The sequence below is a fragment of the Cervus canadensis genome, chromosome 1 (genome assembly GCF_019320065.1).
Source record: "Cervus canadensis isolate Bull #8, Minnesota chromosome 1, ASM1932006v1, whole genome shotgun sequence".
NCBI classification, from domain to species: domain Eukaryota; kingdom Metazoa; phylum Chordata; class Mammalia; order Artiodactyla; family Cervidae; genus Cervus; species Cervus canadensis.
Window position 1 is genome coordinate 11962150 of NC_057386.1, and position 17340 is coordinate 11979489.

General features: G+C 55.4%; 3 protein-coding genes across 4 annotated transcripts; 2 read left to right on the top strand and 1 right to left on the bottom strand.

The window, feature by feature from the left end:
- Positions 1 to 4155: 4155 nt before the first annotated feature.
- ALYREF (Aly/REF export factor) lies at positions 4156 to 8064 on the bottom strand. Its single transcript, XM_043463528.1, has 6 exons — positions 7683 to 8064; positions 7083 to 7214; positions 5448 to 5595; positions 4830 to 4893; positions 4552 to 4729; positions 4156 to 4458 (listed from the first exon to the last, which is right to left on the bottom strand). Exons 1-6 carry the CDS (start codon positions 7917 to 7919, stop codon positions 4444 to 4446), a joined length of 774 nt encoding a protein of 257 aa, XP_043319463.1. The 5' UTR covers positions 7920 to 8064; the 3' UTR covers positions 4156 to 4443.
- A 91-nt stretch (positions 8065 to 8155) lies between these two features.
- On the top strand, positions 8156 to 13275 carry ANAPC11 (anaphase promoting complex subunit 11). Of its 2 annotated transcripts, none has more exons than XM_043463548.1 (3): positions 8156 to 8302; positions 8681 to 8801; positions 12915 to 13275. In XM_043463548.1, exons 2-3 carry the CDS (start codon positions 8693 to 8695, stop codon positions 13058 to 13060), a joined length of 255 nt encoding a protein of 84 aa, XP_043319483.1. In that variant the 5' UTR covers positions 8156 to 8302; positions 8681 to 8692; the 3' UTR covers positions 13061 to 13275. The 2 variants fall into 2 exon arrangements, with proteins under 2 accessions (XP_043319483.1, XP_043319489.1); XM_043463554.1 differs by having other exon boundaries at positions 8162 to 8302; positions 8627 to 8801.
- A 2180-nt stretch (positions 13276 to 15455) lies between these two features.
- NPB (neuropeptide B) lies at positions 15456 to 16102 on the top strand. The gene is made up of 2 exons (XM_043463538.1): positions 15456 to 15766; positions 15847 to 16102. The coding sequence occupies exons 1-2, from the start codon at positions 15524 to 15526 to the stop codon at positions 15973 to 15975; spliced, it is 372 nt and encodes a 123-aa protein (XP_043319473.1). The 5' UTR covers positions 15456 to 15523; the 3' UTR covers positions 15976 to 16102.
- The last annotated feature ends 1238 nt before the right edge of the window (positions 16103 to 17340 follow it).

The window sequence follows — 17340 nt, forward strand, 5'->3', positions numbered from 1 at the left end:
GTAACAAGGGTCTCATTTGGATGGTGCTGGGAAGGTTATTCTGTATACATGGTTACCTCAAATTTTGTACTGACTGCTATTTTTTCAGATAAAAAGCCAGTGTTCTTAAGAGTATTTCACATTCCACATTCATTGAAACAGAAACACAGAAGCCCACTCCATGGCTCTGTCTTTTCAGTTATTGTTTATGGATGTCCCCCATGCCAGTCCCTAAATGCTCAGTCCTGGCAGCCCCTCCCCAGGTCAGGCTGCACCTCTGGTAGATGCCCTTCCTTCGAAGCCCAGCACAGAGGCCCCATGACCTCTGCCCTCTCCACCAGCCACAGTGGGGCTCTGGCTTGTCCAGTGTTCTCACCCTAGGACCTTTACACTTGCTCTTCTCTCTGCCAGCAAGGCTCCCCTCCGAATATCCATGTGCTCACAAACTCCAGCTCACCAGCAAGGCCTTTCCCTACTCCTTAGCATCCACTGCTCTGTTTTCCTCCACAGCCTGTTACCACCTGACATCTTGTATTTCACTTTTCCCATCTTTCCCCCACTGGAATGTATATTGCAGAACAGAAAATGCTCTATGTCCTGCTTCACTTATTTCTATTGTAGTTGTTACACTATTATCGTAACTTCTTATTTTTGTTTCCTGTATTAGAGCCTTAGCTCCCTGCAAGCAAGAACACAAAACCCTTGTTGTTTAGAGAAAGCAACATTCCTCTTCTGGTCTTTCAGACCACATCTGAGTGTGACAACCGTTCAACGACTCTGGCACTTAGACTCCTGCTGGATTTCACACAATCTGCCAAGGGACAGGGCTGTTCCTGCTTATCCAAGTTGCTCTGTAAACCATGTGTATCTGTGCTCAACCAAGCAAACCAGAGCACACCTGGAGCTGAGAGGCTCCTCTTCACACAACCATCCTGTCAGAGTCCAGGAACCCCAGGCCCTGTGGACATGCCACCCTCTTCCCTGGCGCTGGCTTCCTCAACATGTTTGAGATTCCTGAAGACTGATTGACTGTCTGGATGAGGCATGTGCCCACTCCTGGACTGATCATTGAACTTTCCACTCAGACCACAAGGTGGGAGTTGAGCTGGGGTACGTTCCAGTGCCCTGCAAGTGGGACAGCCCCATCCACCTGGTCTGCGAGACTGCAATCCAGCATTTGAGAAAAGAACATGAAGGAGAAACTAAGCAAAAGCACCAAGTCCATCTCATCCTTTCACTCACTCGTTCTGTACTTTCAGGGATGAAGTGCTGGCCATTGCAGGGATACCCAGCACTGCCCTCAGGTAACCAGAAGCCTGGTTTGCCTTGGAGCACAGAAGCTGCCCCTACACACTTACCACCCAAGAGCACTTCCTCCCAAGAGCACCCCCACAAGAACAGCAAAGCGCATGGCCCTCCAGCCCTTGATATAATGCATGGTTTCCCTTTTCACAGTTAAGGAGATTGAGGATTAAAGTGGTGGGGAGGGACTTCCCTGTGGTCCAGTGGTTAAGAATCTGCCTGCCAATGTAGGGGACAGGGCTTCAATCCCTGGTCAGGGACAATTCTACATGCTGTGGGGCAACTAAGCCCATGCGCCACAACTACTGAGCCTGTGTTCTAGAGCCCGTGCTCTGCAACTACAAAGTAGCCCCCACTCGCTGCAACTAGAGAAAAGCCCATGCCCAGCAACAGGCCCAGTGCAGCCAAAAATAATTTAAAAATAAAGTGATGGGGAGGTTTCTCTCAGCTCCCTGCCAAATTGCAAGCTTTTTTGACTCGGTCACCTTCCCACCACAGGCTTCCAGCAAATATGATGTCACCCCTCCCCACTCCTGTCACCTCCAGCCCCATATCCCTACCTTTACCTGCAGTGTCCACACGTCAAGTTCCAGCTCGCAGACATCCAGCTGATAGCAACACTTGTCTGGGTCCACATCTGGATGCCTATCCACATCCGGTATTTCTGCCTCTTAGACCCAACACTGAGCACAGCCCGTCCTTTGCCTGCTTTCTTCCTGGGACTTTCCCTTCACTAATGACACCCTCCGCCCATGTGACACCTTGGCCACCCCTTACCATGCCCCACAAGCCCCCGATTCCCGGTCATCACTCCCTCCAACCACCACAGCCAACATCCAGAAAGCAGTCTCCCTGCCTGGCATGTGCCTGCTTAGCCCAAGGCCACCTCATCAGAGAGGCTGCCTGGCTCTGTCCAGATGGTCTGACTTCTACCAGCCACCCCTCACCACACTGCAGCTAAAGCTGAGCCCTGGCTGACCCCTTCCCATTAAGACTGGGCGAGAGGTAGGGATGAGGCACCTCAACCATCTTTCTATCAGTGCCTGGCATGGCTCAGATGGTTCAAATGGCAGCTGCTGGCTCTGCAGTGACAGCACATTAACTGACTGTTAAAGGGCCACCCCTTAATCACACTCCTTCCTTGTGACTCACTCCAGCCTCATTCCAAACATGGAAGCCATCTGAGCGGCAGACCATGGCAGCTGCTTCCGGAAGAGCCAAAGCACTGGCTGCTATTAAGGCTGGGGTGACTCTCCTGGCCCCTCCTTACCCCTCCCCCTAGTCCCTATTCTCAAAAGGCTGTCACCATCCCCCTCTCCTCCTGCCTCCTGTCTTTCCCAGCATCAGGGTCTTTTCCAATGAGTTGGCTCTTTGCATCAGGTGGCCAAAGTACTGGAGCTTCAGCTTCAGCATCAGTCCTTCTAGTGAATATTCAGGGTTGAATTCCGTTAGGATTGACTGGTTTGATCTTGCTGTCCGAGGGACTCTCAAGTCTCCAGCACAATTTGAAAACATCAGTTCTTCGGGGCTCAGCTTTATGGCCCAACTCATATCTGTACCTGATTACTGGAAAAACCATAGCTTTGACTATATGGACCTTTATCAGCAAAGTGATGTCTCTCTCTGCTTTTCAATAAGCTGTCCAGGTTTATCATAGCTTTTCTTCCAAGGAGTGTCTTTTAACATCAGAGCTGCAGTCACTGTCTACAGTGATTATGGAGCCCAAGAAAATAAAATCTGTTACTGTTTCCACTTTTTCCCCTTTTGTTTGCCATTAAGTGATAGAACCAGATGCCATGACCTTTCTTTTTTGAATGGTGAGTTTTAACTTTTTTCACTCTTTCACCCTCAAGAGGTTTTTTAGTTCCTCTTTGCTTAGACATTAGAGTGGTATATTTGCATATCTGAGGTTGTTATTTCTCCCAGCAATCTTGATTCCAGTTTATCCAACCCAGCATTTTGCATGATGTACTCTGCATGTAAGTTAAATACGCAGAGTGACAGCATACAGCCTTGACAGTACTCCTTTCCCAATTTTGAACCAGTCTGTTTTTCCATGTCTGGTATTGCCATCTCTTTAAGAATTTTCCAGTTTCCCTCTTGCTGGGTTGTAGGCATAACTGAGTGGCTCAAAGGCATGTCCTCAGGAGGGGAGGCCCAAAGAGATGTCTATGCTCTGCACCCCACAGGGATCTTGGCCCCTCTTGAACTGTAGGAACTGCATGGCAGGTCACACTAGCACTCGGGCAAGTAACATGACCATCCTGCTCTAGTCTGTCCCAGGAAAGGTCCAGATGGGTACCAGTGTCTGCCCGCCTCCCCCAGTTCCCTGTGGGTCAAATGAGATTCTACCACAGCTCCCACTAGCTACATCACCAAGTACATAATTAAGAAAACACCGACACAGTGATCTTTCCTTCATGACACAAAAGATGAAAAACACACGGGGATTATGTTGCAAAGTCACAACTACTAAACCCAGATTTCTGAGAACCAGAGCACCAGAAGGAAAGGAACAGCTCAACCCAGCAGTCACCTGAAATCAGCCAGAAACACAGGGCACCCCCACCTTGCCCCGCCCCTCACCTGGCAGTACAGGCAATGAACAGGTGGCTGCGTGTGGAGGACCACTGCTCCACATCCTCCCACCCAGGGGGGATGAGGGGGTGAGAAAAAGGGGTTTGGATCTGCGGGAACAATGTGACAGCCAGCACCCTCCTGCAGAACTCTAACCCACAGGCCAGGTGCCATGTGCACGGCAGGCCTGCCTCATTTCCTCCTCAGATCCCACATCCCTCCCGCCGACCAGATCACACCAGCATTCTGGCTCGGGTGAGGACCCTGAGAATGGGATGAATTAAACAGTTCCAGTTCTACACACATTTCTATTTTATTATGGCAAAGGTGAAAATGCCACCTTCTCCACAACAACAACCAGTAAAATTTATCCCAAAAATAACTCAGTACAAAACAGGTCTGTTTCAGAATTAAAAAAAAAAAAAAGGGAAAAAGAAACCTTTACATGAATTTTAAATCCTATTTTAAAACATAAAAGAAACAAATCCATCATTGGCCACACAGCCCCAGTCTGTCACCCCCTCCCGCCAGGGAGCACGGACGAGACTTCTGGGTCCTGGTCCATGCACGGATTTGCCGGTCTGTTTAACTGGTGTCCATCTGAAACAGAGGAAGAGAGGTGCTCACTCAAAATGAGGCCCTCCTCCAGTTGGTCTGAGATTGACCCTCACCCAGCCCTCCTCTGTGACTTACTCTTGCATTATAAGCATCCAGCTGGGCATCTAATTCTTCTGCGGAAAGCTGCTGCTTTGAACTCCTGCCGGTGCCTCTGCCTCTGCCCCGGCTGCCTCCACGGGTGCCTCTCCGGGTGCCGCCGCCGCCACCGAAACCTCCTGAACCACGGTTTCTAGTCATCCCACCTCTGTTTACACTAGCAAGAAAAGGAAACTTTGCTCACATGCCTGGGAAGACCAGCAGCGTGAGGAGACACCCCACAGGCCAGCCCTGACTAGAGAGGCCCCGGAACTCACCTCTGTGCAGGTCTCCGCTGCGTGTCAATCTGTGAGGTGACGAGCTGAATGTTCATGGGGCGGCCTGTGGCAGAGAACACAAGAGGGCCAGCTCCTGTTAGAGGACTCTGAAGCCTGCTAGGGGGCAGCACCCTGGCCTCCATGTAAGCACTGGAAAGGGACACTGTGCATCTCGACGCTCCCGACGAGAGGACAGCCTGGAAATGCTGGTGGGAGAACAGCCCCACCAGCGCCTCCTCGCTCCTTCTCATCCAGTGCAGCTGGGTGTCTGCCAGGTGTCCGGGGTGCCCAGAAGCAGAAAGGTACCTTTGTCTTTACGACTACAGCCCCGCACTCAAGAGTTGTACTATGGTGGTTCTGAGAAGGCTTCACAGAAGTGAATCTTCCGCAAGGAGCTGAAGGAGGGGAGGGATGTAGCTTGCTGGATGGGGGTTCACAAGAGGTTGGTCCAGATGTGTGGGGCAGCATGAGAGGTGGCAGTGTGGAAGAGAGACAAAGGGGCGAACGCAAAGTGTCCTCAGGCAGAGGGGACCCTACTCTTGCAGGGATGGGGCCAGCCTCTGGCTCCGCAAACTAGCTACAGCGCTGCAGCCTTTCTGGGTCCAATACCAAACGCACCATCCAAAGGGACGCCGTTGTACTGTTTCATAGCTTTTAGTGCATCTGCCTTCCGCTCAAAGTGCACGTCAGCTGTTCCTAAACTGCGGCCAGATCGGTCGTAGTGCACAGCCGCCTTCTTCAGAGTTCCAAATTCAGCAAAGAGCTCCTGAGAGTCAGAAAGAGCAGTTGTTAGCAAAGTAATTTTTCTTCTGGTGGCCCAGGGACACTCCCTGGAAGTGTAAACTACTTTGGGGGTATTTCCCTGGGAGGAAGACATACACGTGGTTGGGCAGGGCAGTGGCGGTGGGACCTGGGGTATGGGATGGGACAGGTGGGACAGCAATTTCCCAGAGCAGCTGGGCCCGAGGGCTCCTGCCCACTTGGGAACCTGACATCTGTACCATGATGCAGGTGAAGGATCACAAAGCCCACCAATGAAGGGCAAAGATTAAGTTGCTATCTTCTTCAACAAAGGAATATTTACAACACACCCAAGGACTGTGCCAAGAAGCAGCCAAGGCCAAGATCACAGAGCAAGGGGCTCTATCCACTTGTGGACCAGCTCCAAGGGCCCTCTGAGTGGGAGCCCTGACCCAGCCCCTCCCCCAGGGCAGATTCTGGCTCACCTTTCCCTCTCCTCCTACTCAAGCCTGCCGCAAAGCCTGAAGTCAAGCGCTGCCATGGAAACTGCCCTGACCTCAGGCAGGCTGGGAGTTGGAGAGGGAACCCAGAGTGTGGGGCTACTCCGGCCGCAGGCACACAGCGGGAAGTGGAGTTCACCAAAAGCGGTTTCCAGTGGATGCCAGAAACCACCTTAAAAAAAGTGTTGAGACACTGTGAGTGCTCACTGGCCTTGCTCTGTCCTCCCAAGGCAAAGTAAATGGCTGGGCTCTGGGAAATTGAACCCAGGAAGGCCCAGTACCCTGCCCAGCCATCTCCTGGACTGACCCCCAAGATGTCATTACTTAACCATTTTAGGCAGCAAGTTTAAAGGCCTTTGGGGTTCAACCAAAAAAAGAAAAGGAAAGGAAAAAAAGAAAAAGGGGAGGAAAGAAAGAGAGGAAAAAAAAACAGGCTTCAACCAAAGATGTTTGAGAATCATGCCACTAACAAAACCCAGGGAGTGAGGATAAGTGAGAAGACAGGGGATGAAATTCCAAGTAAGACATAGGGCTTAAGGCAAATGGAGCCAGAGTGACGCTGGCACCATCCTGCTTCTGTGCTATATGAGGTCTACAAAGGAAGTGCTTTCTCCTCCCAACAAACCATTAAAACAAGCAAAAAGTAAAGAAAGCAAGTAGCCTAGCTCTTCCAGGAACAGAAACGGAGCATTCAACCAAGCTTCTGTCAGAAGAGCTTGGGCAAAGTACCTTCATCTACAGAACATGTCTTAGCAAGGAAGAACAGCAGCGCCTCAGACTAAGCTGGGGCCTGTCTTCCAGCACAAACTGACACACTGGTCAGGCTTTCAACTCTAGCTCGACCTCTGCTCTGCATTCCTGGAGCCCCTCACAGGGAACAGTGGCTGGCCCTTGGGTGCCTGGGAAAGCTTGTCGTCCCAAGGTATGTGGGGGGGATTCAGGGCCAAGTTCTAAACACCACAACCAATTCAGTGCGGAGTGACCCGCCCACCAAGAAACTCCAGTCCCTTACCTGAATATCAGCGTCGGACACTCCAAAATCCAGATTTGACACCAGCAGTTTCCCACCGGTCTCCACGCCGGCACCACCCCCAAAACCGCTATCGAAAAGGTCATGCTGCCATTTGTCAGGAAGTTGTTTCGGCTGAGGGAAAAGAAAACACAAGAACAGAAAAAGATCTGTGAGTCTCACTCCAGGGCTCGCCCTCGCCCCCACGGCCACAGCAAGACCCTCCCCCCATCACGGCGGGGAGGCAGGCGCTGAGAGAGACCCGCAGCCCCCGCTTCTCGCCCGCGTCAGGCCGTACCCTGCAGCCAAGGCCACACGTCCCGCAACTTCTCGATTCCCTCCAACCAACTTCCCGCCACCGGGGCGGCCGCGCCAACGGCCCCTCAGCCCCCAGCGCCGTGAGGCCGGGCGCCCTGTTAAGACAAAGGCCGCCAGGGTCTCCGCCTTGGGGCCCGGCAGGCGTGCGACCTTCCCGCCCGCCGAGCCGGCCGGCGCCCGCGCCCCCCGGCCCCGTCGGTCGGCCGGCCAACCGGCCGGTCGCCCATGCGCCGCCCTGCCGGTTCGCTCCCTCGCCGCGGCCCGCCACCCGGTCTCCACACTCACCCTGCTGTAGGGCGCCGGCCGGTTCCTGCCGCCGCCGCCCGCCGCGCCGCGGGCGATAGCCGGCCGATTCCGAATGGGTCCGCCGCCTCGGTTCACTCGCGCGGCGGCCTGGGCCCCGCCGCCGCGGCCACCCTGGGAGCCGGCCCGGCCGCGGCCCCTGCCCCCGCCGCGGCCGCCTCGCTGGCTCCGGTTCAGCTTAATGATGTCGTCCAGAGACATATCCATTTTGTCGGCCATGGCGGGCGCGGAATCGGCCTCGGCTCGAGCCCGCGCGTCAGCACGTCGGCGCGTCACTTCCAGCGCCGCTCGGGGGTTTTCCGGTGCCGCGTCCTCAGAGCGACCGCGGATTGGCTGCTGGCCTTCGGCGTCTCAGGGGGCGAGGCCGCGCGTGCGCGCTGAACCAAGGAGCTCGGCGGGCGCCTCTGAGAAGTGCCGAGCCGCTGCCACAGGCGTTTATATACCTTCCCGCGCGGGGCCGGCGCTGCCAACTGAAGGCGGGTGGGGCCGCGCGCAGTTAGATCGGCGGGGGCGCGGCAGTTGGGGGCGTGGCCGAGCTTGGCGCCCCTCCCTTACCCCTCCCCCACCGCACCAGGAACCCGCACCCTAGTTCCGCGGCCCGAGTGAGTGCGGCCCGCGCCGGGGTTGTTTCCGGGGTGACCTCGTAGGCAGCGGGCTTGGGTCTCCATCTCTCAGCCCCGTCAGTCGTGTCCCTTTCGGAAGTAGCGCACGGCGCGTTTCTGCGGTTGTTAAAGAAAGCTGACGACCCCTTCTGCGGATGCCGGGGCAGAAGTGCGGTGTTGGCGAAGGACCACCACCGGTCCTCCCGGTCTTCCCGAGGACCCGGCCCCCGCCCCAGCCCCCTTGCAGACAGCTCTTATTGCCCTTCGGCGGCCACTGTTGCCTGCGCTAGACCCTTGGGGCGACACCCCTTCTTTGGTTTCCAGGTGCCGTAGCTCTGCAGACTCAGCACAGCCCGGTGGTCTCTTCCCTCCCCGCAGGCTCCTCGCGCCATGAAGGTGAAGATCAAATGCTGGAACGGCGTGGCCACTTGGCTCTGGGTAGCCAACGACGAGAACTGCGGCATCTGCCGGATGGCCTTCAATGGCTGCTGCCCGGACTGTGAGTGCCCCCTGCCCGCTGTCTCTCCTCTGGCCTTGGCGTGTCACCAGAAGTACTTGCACAGCGTTCCTGGGGTTTGGTTTCCTCTTCCCAAGAAAAGTTGATAGAGAAAAGCCAGGCTGTTCGGGCCCATATTTGTACAAAGATCCTGTCAAAAGTTTTGTAAGGAAAAGAGCACAGTTTCCTATCCTGATGAAAGTCACTATGAGACACGTGGAACACAAAGATGTGTTAAGACATTTTATTTGAAAAATTCAAGTCAACAAAAAAATGTAATGTTACAAGGTTTCCCCCTCAATCCAGCACATAAACGATGAATAACACGTTTTCATATTTGGTTGTTTTTGCCCAGCTGTTTTAAAGTAAATGCTAAATGTCTCCTGCCTTGTCAGGCCGGTTCTTTACCACTGAGCCACCAGGGAAGCCATAGTAAATGCTAAATGTGATGCCCCACTTCAGTGCTGACTTTTACCCAGCACTGTTGTCACCTCAGACAACATATTTACTTACCGTTGCCCCTCATCCCTAGTCCTTGTTCAGATATCTTTAGTTGTCCTCAAATGTCTTTTTATTGTTGGGTGGTGTGAGCCAAGACCCAAAGTGTGATCACTTTTTCCCTTCACTACTTAATCTAGAATAGTTTTGCTTCAACTTCTCTATCGCCTTTGAGACATCTAATTATTTGTTTTTATTTTTATTTATTTATTTTTGGCTGCATAGGGACCTTCATTGCACTTTGGCAGGCTTCTCTCTAGTTGTGTTCCATGGGTTCAGTTGTCTTGTATCATGTGGGATCTTAGTTCCTAGACCAGGGATCAAACCCATATCCCCTGCACTGGAAGGCAGATTCTTAACCACTGGACCACCAGGGAATTCCCTGTAGACATCTGATTCTTTCAGAACGTGTTGTCTTGCAGAGTGCCTGACCTCAGGTTTTATCAGATTTCATCTTTGCGGTGTCTGGCATTGTTCCTTTGTCTCCAGTGTGTTCTGTGAAGTGAAAGTATTTGGGTCAAAAGGAGATTTTTGCACCAGTGAATGTAGTTTTTAGTCAGACCCAAGTGAACCAGAAGCAGCAGGAAGGGTCTAAGACTTTGCCTAGGGAACGAAGGTGTTCGCAAGAGAAAGGTGAGACTTGGGGACCACTGAGAAGTCAATGACCGGGCCTGTGCTCTGGGGCCATGAACATCAGAAAAGTACTAGACCTTTGCTTCTTACAGTGAAATTCAAATAATTGAATTTTAGTGCAAATATCATTTTATCTTAGTCTTAAATCTTTACATCTGATGAGAGGAAATCTCATCACCTATGGGCTAATCCATCCTGATTTAATCAGGCTGGGATATAATCTTAGGAAATCAGTGATTGGTTCTACTTGATGAGGTTTTATGTAACAGGGAGAGAGAATAGAACACAAGGTCTGGCTTGGTTTAATCCGTTCAAAACCACCGTTTTTTTGGAGGGGGGAGGGTTCAGTTGGGTCTTGTTACTACATGCAGGCTTTTTCTAGTTGAGGGAGCACTACTCTAGTTGCAGTGGCTTCTCTTCTTGCAAAGCACAGGCTCTAGGCACACAGGCTTCAGCAGTTGCATTGCTTGGGTTTAGTTGCTCTGCAGCATGTGGAATCTTCCAGGCCCAGGGATTGAACCCATGTCCCCTGCATTGGCAGGTGGATTCCTATCCACTGTACCACCAGGGAAATCCTAAAACCACCCTTTCTCAAAGGTACAACACAGGTTATGGGTAGGTACTTGCAACTTTCTCAGCAGCAGATGTGGCTTCTGAAAAGAAAAGTTCTAGGGTAGCATTTATGTGGTCATGCCCTTGACTCAGTGTGGGTGAGTGAGCCTGTGTGTCAAAGATGGCACTAGGGGTTGCATGCAGCCTGTGGAACCCAGTGTGTGGGGCTGGCTGAGGTGTGCTGACTGCTGGGAAGAGGGGGGTCTAGAGGCTGCACTTTGGATTTGCTGGTTGTGAGCCAGCTGTAATGATCAAAGCGTTTGGTCAGCCCAGGGTGCCTTCTCTACAGATCAAGTGATGCTGGATTTCTCTGCTGAGATGGAATTCCTACGAAGAATCCAGAGTGACTCAGACTGTGATAAACCCGCTGCTTGTCTCAGGGCTTTGTGAGTGAAAGTCTTATGGAGAGGATCCCACCGACACTTAGCATGAGTCACTGTCAGCATGGAAGGTGGTGTCAGATTCCCCAGGAATGGACACAATGGCCAGGGTACTCCTGCCAGTAGGCTAGCTGGGCCCTGTGTATCCTCTTGCATCCTCTATTTGTTAGGTCTCTAATGTGTTAGGGGTGATTCCAAGCATAGTTCTGCTGAGGTTGGAAAGACCCTGGGTGGGGGTGAGGTGGGGGTGGGAACCAACAGAAATCAGGTGTCACACCCCGTGGGCTCCTGGCACAGGGCCGTCCATCTTGCCCTCCCACCCCAGCCTGGGAAGCAAAGTGAGCTAGATAGTTTTGTATTTGCCAAGTAAATTGTTTTTTGGTTGTTTTGTCATAAAAGATTCAGAAAAGGAGTGATGTTTTGTGTTTTAGAGAGGATTACTTTTAAAAGATTGAGGGTTTGCGGGCGGGGGGGTGGGGAGGGAGGATCCATGTATATGTATAGCTGCGTCCCTTCACTGTTCACCTGAAATTATCACAATGTTGTTAATTGGCTACATCCCAATGCAAAATAAAAAGTTAAAAAAAAGATTGAGAAACACTGCCCCAAACAAGAGAGAAAGAAGATAACAGTGCCCATCTGTCTGACTCCATAGGGTGAATGTACCACTGTGGGGCAAGGGCTGCTCCCAAACTGGGAAGGAGGTGCAGGTTTTCAGCAGCCATTGAAGGATATTTAAGACCTGGCACCCACACCAGCCTCCTGGTCAGCGTGCTCCCTTCAGGCACTGGCAGCTGCCCTCGTGAGTCATGTGGCTCCAGCCTCCTGTCTGTCGGTGAGATGTCGGTGGGGTGATGGAGACTGCGGAGCACTGTGAGGTTTGGACAAGCGCTCAGATCAGGTTTCCAGCTCCTTGTGCAGCGCAGAGCAGGTGCTCCATTAGGTCTTGCGAGCAGTGTCATGTGGCTTAGCCGTGGTGTTACCTCTTTAAGTCAACTGTCCCTGTGTCTGGTGTCAAGAGAGACGACCAGGACCACAGGTGACCAGGCCAGCACTTAGGAACTACTTCATGGGCAAGATGTCTCCTGTTCACCCCAGCTTATCTGGCTGGTGCACTGTGTGCCCTAGTGACTTCTGGATTTGGCTCATGCTTGATAGGCATGAAGGGCCCCCATGGCAATGGTTTGGGGGAATGGCTCCCCGAGAGAGGGTGGAGGCAGCAAGCTGCAGCTCCCCTCTGCTCATGGGGACCTACCTGCTTGTGGCTGGGGGAGGACATTGTGCTCTGCCGGCACCAGCTGTGTGATAGGGTTTTCTAGATCCTTAAAAATCAGAGGCTTGTTTTTCTTGATGCTAGGCCCTCTTCACAGCAGTAGCATTTGCAGGTGTGTGGGCTGGAGGGCCAGCACCAGGTCCTTTGGACCTTGGAGGTAGGATAGAAATGGGAAGGAAATAGGAGGGAGTGCCACGTCACTCCCAGCTGCCAACAGGCTGGGCCATAAGCACCTGAGTCCCCGACCTGCTCCCTGGCACTGAATAGGGTCCCTGCTGCCTGGAGATGGCGACATCTAGTTTCTAAGGCCCCAGCTCACCTCACCTTGATCGAGAGGAATGGTTTGCCGCTCAGAGGCAGGTCACCTGTGCAGGCGCCTTGACACAGTGATGTAACCTTTTTGGCATCACGGGTGCCAAATGGCAGAGCTGCAGTGTGTCTGCAGATGGGCCCAGGCCCTGGGAGGCCAGTGGGTGGGGGTTCGGCCCCGGCCAGAGCTCTTCCTGCTGCTGAGCTCCCGGAGAGCTGCTCCCGCATGGAGGTGGAAGCAGCCCGGGTGGTCTTTGCAGAGGTTCATGTAGAGGCGGCTGCTCGGCCGAATCCGTGGTTTCTTGCCGGATTCCTGTCCTCTCTGAGCCCTGAGGCCACGCTGGGCACGCTTCCCCCATGGACTTGTTCTGTGCTCTGGGTGACTCACAGGCCCTCTCGTCCCTCCCGCAGGCAAGGTGCCGGGTGACGACTGCCCGCTGGTGTGGGGCCAGTGCTCACACTGCTTCCACATGCACTGCATCCTCAAGTGGCTGAACGCGCAGCAGGTGCAGCAGCACTGCCCCATGTGCCGCCAGGAGTGGAAGTTCAAGGAGTGAGGCCGTCCGCGCTGCCCAGTGCCCCTGCCCTGTGCCCCTGCCCTCACCCTGAGATGGCCTCGCCCCCACAGTGGCTCTGGGTGGCTGTCTCCTCCACGGAGACAGTCTCCTCTGGGCTCTGACAGGGTTGAAATGAGGACTGGAGCTGCGTTTGTTTTCTCCCATCACAAGGGTGACACTTTTATCCAATAAATAAAGCTCATTAAACCACCTAAGCCTGGCCGGAGGCTCCAGTGGCTTGTTTTCTTGGTGCTGAGGCAGCCTCGGTGTGCGCCAGTATGAAAACTCATGAATAAACATCCCAATGCGATGCCGAGAGGCCCTGAGTCACACCCCTGGAGAAGGAACCGGGGATCAGCCGGAGGAGCCAGGGTGGGAAGAGTGGGCTCTGGCTGGTAGAGCCTGGTGGGGTAGAGAGGCCGGGGGCCTGCTCTTCAGGCTGGTGGCTGGGACCCTGGCTGGACACAGCTGGCAGGCACTGCCATGCTTCCTTCCTCTGGAAGGCTGTCCCTGAGTAGGTGCTGGCTGTGCTAAGAGGGCTTTGCCAAGGCGGCTGTGATCCGTGGTCTCAGTCCCTTTCTCCCAGCTCCTTGTCAGGGCCAATGTCCTCGACATCAGGATGTGTGTCCGCAGGTGTCTGAGGGTCTCCCCATCTAGGGAAGGACAGCCCTTGGGACATCCTTTGGGCACCTCTGTTCCACCTCAGCTCCCGTTGGCTGGTGGCCTGGTGTGGGGCGGGGGCAAGGAACCAGCCCTAGGGTTTTGAGCAGCTTCTGGATGGCAGCCGCTGTAAGCTGCATGTCTTGTGAGCATGGGCTCCTTCCAGTCTATTCTCGATGACCTCCCCCCACCTGGGGTCACTGCCCCGTGTCCCTGTAATGCCTTCTGCCCAGTGGGTAGCTGGTTTCTGAGCACCAGTCCCCAGGGGAGAAGGTGGGGCGGTACATGGGCTGGACCATTGTGCCCAGAGGGAAGGAACCCTCATAGAACCTGGAGGTCATGTGCTCCTTGCCCAGAAACCCAGCTGCCAGGGCCCTTGTACTGGTCTGTCCTGGGAAGGCACGTGGCCAGGGTGTTTGGAAAGTGTGAGCAGGAGGAGGGGCAGCTGAGTAAGCCTTATGTCACCTGCTGTGTGCCCTCCGTCTTGGGCCCTTGGACTCAGCCTCCTGTGTGCTCCCATTTAGCTCTTGGGCTCTAGGCAGTAACTCTGAATTCTAAGTGCCTATCTACAGCGTGTCTGGATCCATGGTCACTGAGTTCACAGACCAGTAGGAAGACCAGCCCTCACTGGGAAGTGGGCTGTGGCGGCTGCAGAGGATCCCACAGGGTGGCCTGGCCTCCGTCTGGCCTGTCCCTGCTCACCTCCCCTCCCTGGAGTTCTGCCTTCCCTGGGGAATTCTCCCCGTGACAGGAAGTACCCACATGCCTAGGGTGCCAGACCATGAGCCGAGCCTCCAGGCTTTTAGCCCTGGCACACCGGGACAGGTGCCCTCACCCCAGGGGTCTCAAGCTTGCCACAGGCCAGACAGTCCTCCAGGCAGACCACTCCCACTTCGCTGCCAGGTGGGCTCCTCTCCATTCTTTACTGGGTTCCAGCCTGGTCCTCCCAGGGCCTGCGTGGTCCCTTCAAGTGGGACACAGAGCTACCTGCCAGGCCCAGCACACACCGAGATCCCAGCCACTGGCTCCCTCGCAGGAAGCTCAAGGGCTCTGCCAGGTCCTCTCAGGGCCCATAATCATCTCATCTCTTCCTCTGCCACAGTGGCACAGGGCCACAGCACCCACCTCTGCACAGACTCTCCTCTGGCCTCCCCTCCTCGTCTGTCCTGGGAGCCATCCTGCCTGTCCTGCCAGCTCTATTTGAGGACCAGGTCAGTGGTATAAAACTCTAATAGGTGTGAAACCCACCTCTGCCCTCCCCACCCCGGGCCCTCCTAGATTTCAGTGCCTCCTCCAGAAGCCTGGCCCTCTGGTCAGCTCCCTTTAGGGTGGGAACTGCTCCTTGTCCCCGGGGTAAGGGAGACAACTGCTCCTTGTCTCCCGGGTACAGGGTACAGTCCCCGGGGCATGACTCGGGGCTGGGACGCCGTCGGATTCGTTGAGGGCTCTGCAGCACCGCCGCCCCTCCTCCCACTGAATCGGGACTAAGGTCTGTGGGAGGGGCCTGGGGGCTGCCTCCCAGCAAGAGTTGAGTGGGCCAGAAACGGGGAGGTGGGCGGCGGTGGGGAGGAAGGAGGTGTCGCATCCCCCCTAAGCCCTGGACCATCTTTCTCCAGCGTGCCCCTGTGCCCAAGAGGCTCTGAACCCCGAGCGGGCTTCTTCCTCCAGGATGCGGAGGCCCGTGCCACCGGCGCCCGCCCTCGCGCCCCGCCCCGCCCCGCCCCGCCGCGCCCCGCCCCCGCCGCGATATAAGGCGCGGGTGCTGCTGTTCCGCGCCCCGCCGCCCGCTGCCACCGAGTACCCATGGCCGGGCCCGCGATGCTGGAGGCTGCCGCTCTGGCGCTCTGCTTACTGCTGGCGTCCCCCGGCCTCGCGTGGTACAAGCCGACGGCGGGGCCGGGGTACTACTCCGTGGGCCGCGCCGCAGGGCTGCTGTCCGGCTTCCACAGGTCACCGTACGCACGGCGCTCCGAGTCCCGCGGGGGCACGCGATCCCTGGGAGGGGCCGGCACCTTCCGGGAGATGCGCCCCAACCTGCGGAGTCTCGTGAGTAATGGGCGCTGTTGGGTGCGGAGCGCTGGAGGGTGCAGGCGCCCCCTTATCTTTCCATCCCATCTCGCCCCTAGGCCGTGTGCGTCGAGGAGGTCACCCCCAACTTGCAGAGCTGCGAGCCGCTCCCCGACGGCCGCGCCACTTTCCAGTGCAAGGCCGATGTCTTCCTGTCGCTCAGTGCCTCGGACTGTCGCAGCAAGTGAGCCCCGACCCCGGCACCTGGACCCAGCCTAAATGCCCAGGGCACCCGCGGGCCCGCCCCCCGTCCTGGCGCTAGATGGCACCCAGCACCGCCTATCCATCCCCATAGTAAATGGCTTAATGAATAAATGACTGGCAGCCTCTGGAAGGTGGGCACAGCGGGTGGAGTGGGCGTCTCCAGAATCTCCACACCTGTACTCTGCTCACCTAGGTGTGCAGACAGCAGCCAGGTCACCAGGTTTCACGGAGACACCTGTACAGGAGTTCCTAAGAACCACTGCTGGTAAAATGCTGGTGGGAACTTTCTGTGGGCCTCGGGCCATATCAAACCCAGACATCTTCTGGAGCCCTGCATCTGGCTCTGCAAGGCTCCACTCCATACCCCGCCCCCTCCCTGCTTTTGTTCAGGCAGCTCCTGGATCCTCCTAGGAAGTGCTGCCTGTGTCCCCTACTAGCCATCAAGTCTATCATGCCAGCTCAAAAGTCCTACCCTGTAATAAGCCTCCCCTAAACACCCCACACCAGGACACCCTCCTGTCTCAAATGCTACATTTCTTGAGGCCTCCCTTACTAGAGGGGCAGCTCTTGGAGTGACTCCTTTCTTGGAGCACCCCCAAAACACCTCAGAGTATACGGCATGGGACAATACTTGTGCCAAATGAATGAATGAATAGGCTGGGCCCAGCAAGAGGGGGAAGGCAGCTAGATGTGGGGCTCCGGGGCTGGGAGGGGCTGCAGCAGGGGGATGACAGAGCTGGGAGCTGGGCACAGCCCCAGCTGAGTCCTGAGTCAGGCAGCTGGCTCCTCCCAGGCCTGGGAGCTCTTTGTTCATCCCAACCTAGACCCACAGGAAAGCGGTATCCCCAAAGCCATGGGTGCTACCATACCTGGAGAAGGGAGGGGCTATGCAGGACCATGGCTCCTGAATACAACTGCCTTGTGCCAGCCCAGCACCCCTGCCCCACTCAGGCTAATTCCCTAATTCACTTGTTGGAATCTCAGTAGGTTGATTTACAGCCTGGCCCCCAATGAGGCTGACCTGAGTCCCTTAGCCTGAGCTCTGGCCCCAGAGATCTGGAGCTTGTCTCAATGACGTTCCCCACCCCATGGAATGCCTTGCTACCAGCTGGGCCTCAGGGGACCCAAGGGAGCTGGACCCACCAGCTAGCCCTTTGCTGAGGCTATAGGTGGGACCCACAGTCCTGTTGTATCTGGGTGGACAAGTCTCCGGAGGCACCCACCTCCTGGACACCCAGGCTCCAAGTCTCCTCCAACCACGGTCCAGCTGGGGGGGGGGCTTCCCAGTCCTCACCTTGGGGTGCCACCCAGCAGGGGGTTCTGAGCAGGTCTAGGGCTGACTCTGGTCT

Coding starts and splice junctions, on each gene's coding strand:
- ALYREF (XM_043463528.1), bottom strand. CDS start 7,919: ATGGCCGACAAAATGGATATGTCTCTGGACGACATCATTAAGCTGAAC. Junction 7,215..7,682: donor GGCCGGCGCCCTACAGCAGG/GTGAGTGTGGAG, acceptor CTTTTCCCTCAG/CCGAAACAACTTCCTGACAA. Junction 5,596..7,082: donor TGTCCGACGCTGATATTCAG/GTAAGGGACTGG, acceptor TCTGACTCTCAG/GAGCTCTTTGCTGAATTTGG.
- ANAPC11 (XM_043463548.1), top strand. CDS start 8,693: ATGAAGGTGAAGATCAAATGCTGGAACGGCGTGGCCACTTGGCTCTGG. Junction 8,802..12,914: donor CAATGGCTGCTGCCCGGACT/GTGAGTGCCCCC, acceptor TCCCTCCCGCAG/GCAAGGTGCCGGGTGACGAC.
- NPB (XM_043463538.1), top strand. CDS start 15,524: ATGGCCGGGCCCGCGATGCTGGAGGCTGCCGCTCTGGCGCTCTGCTTA. Junction 15,767..15,846: donor GCCCCAACCTGCGGAGTCTC/GTGAGTAATGGG, acceptor TCTCGCCCCTAG/GCCGTGTGCGTCGAGGAGGT.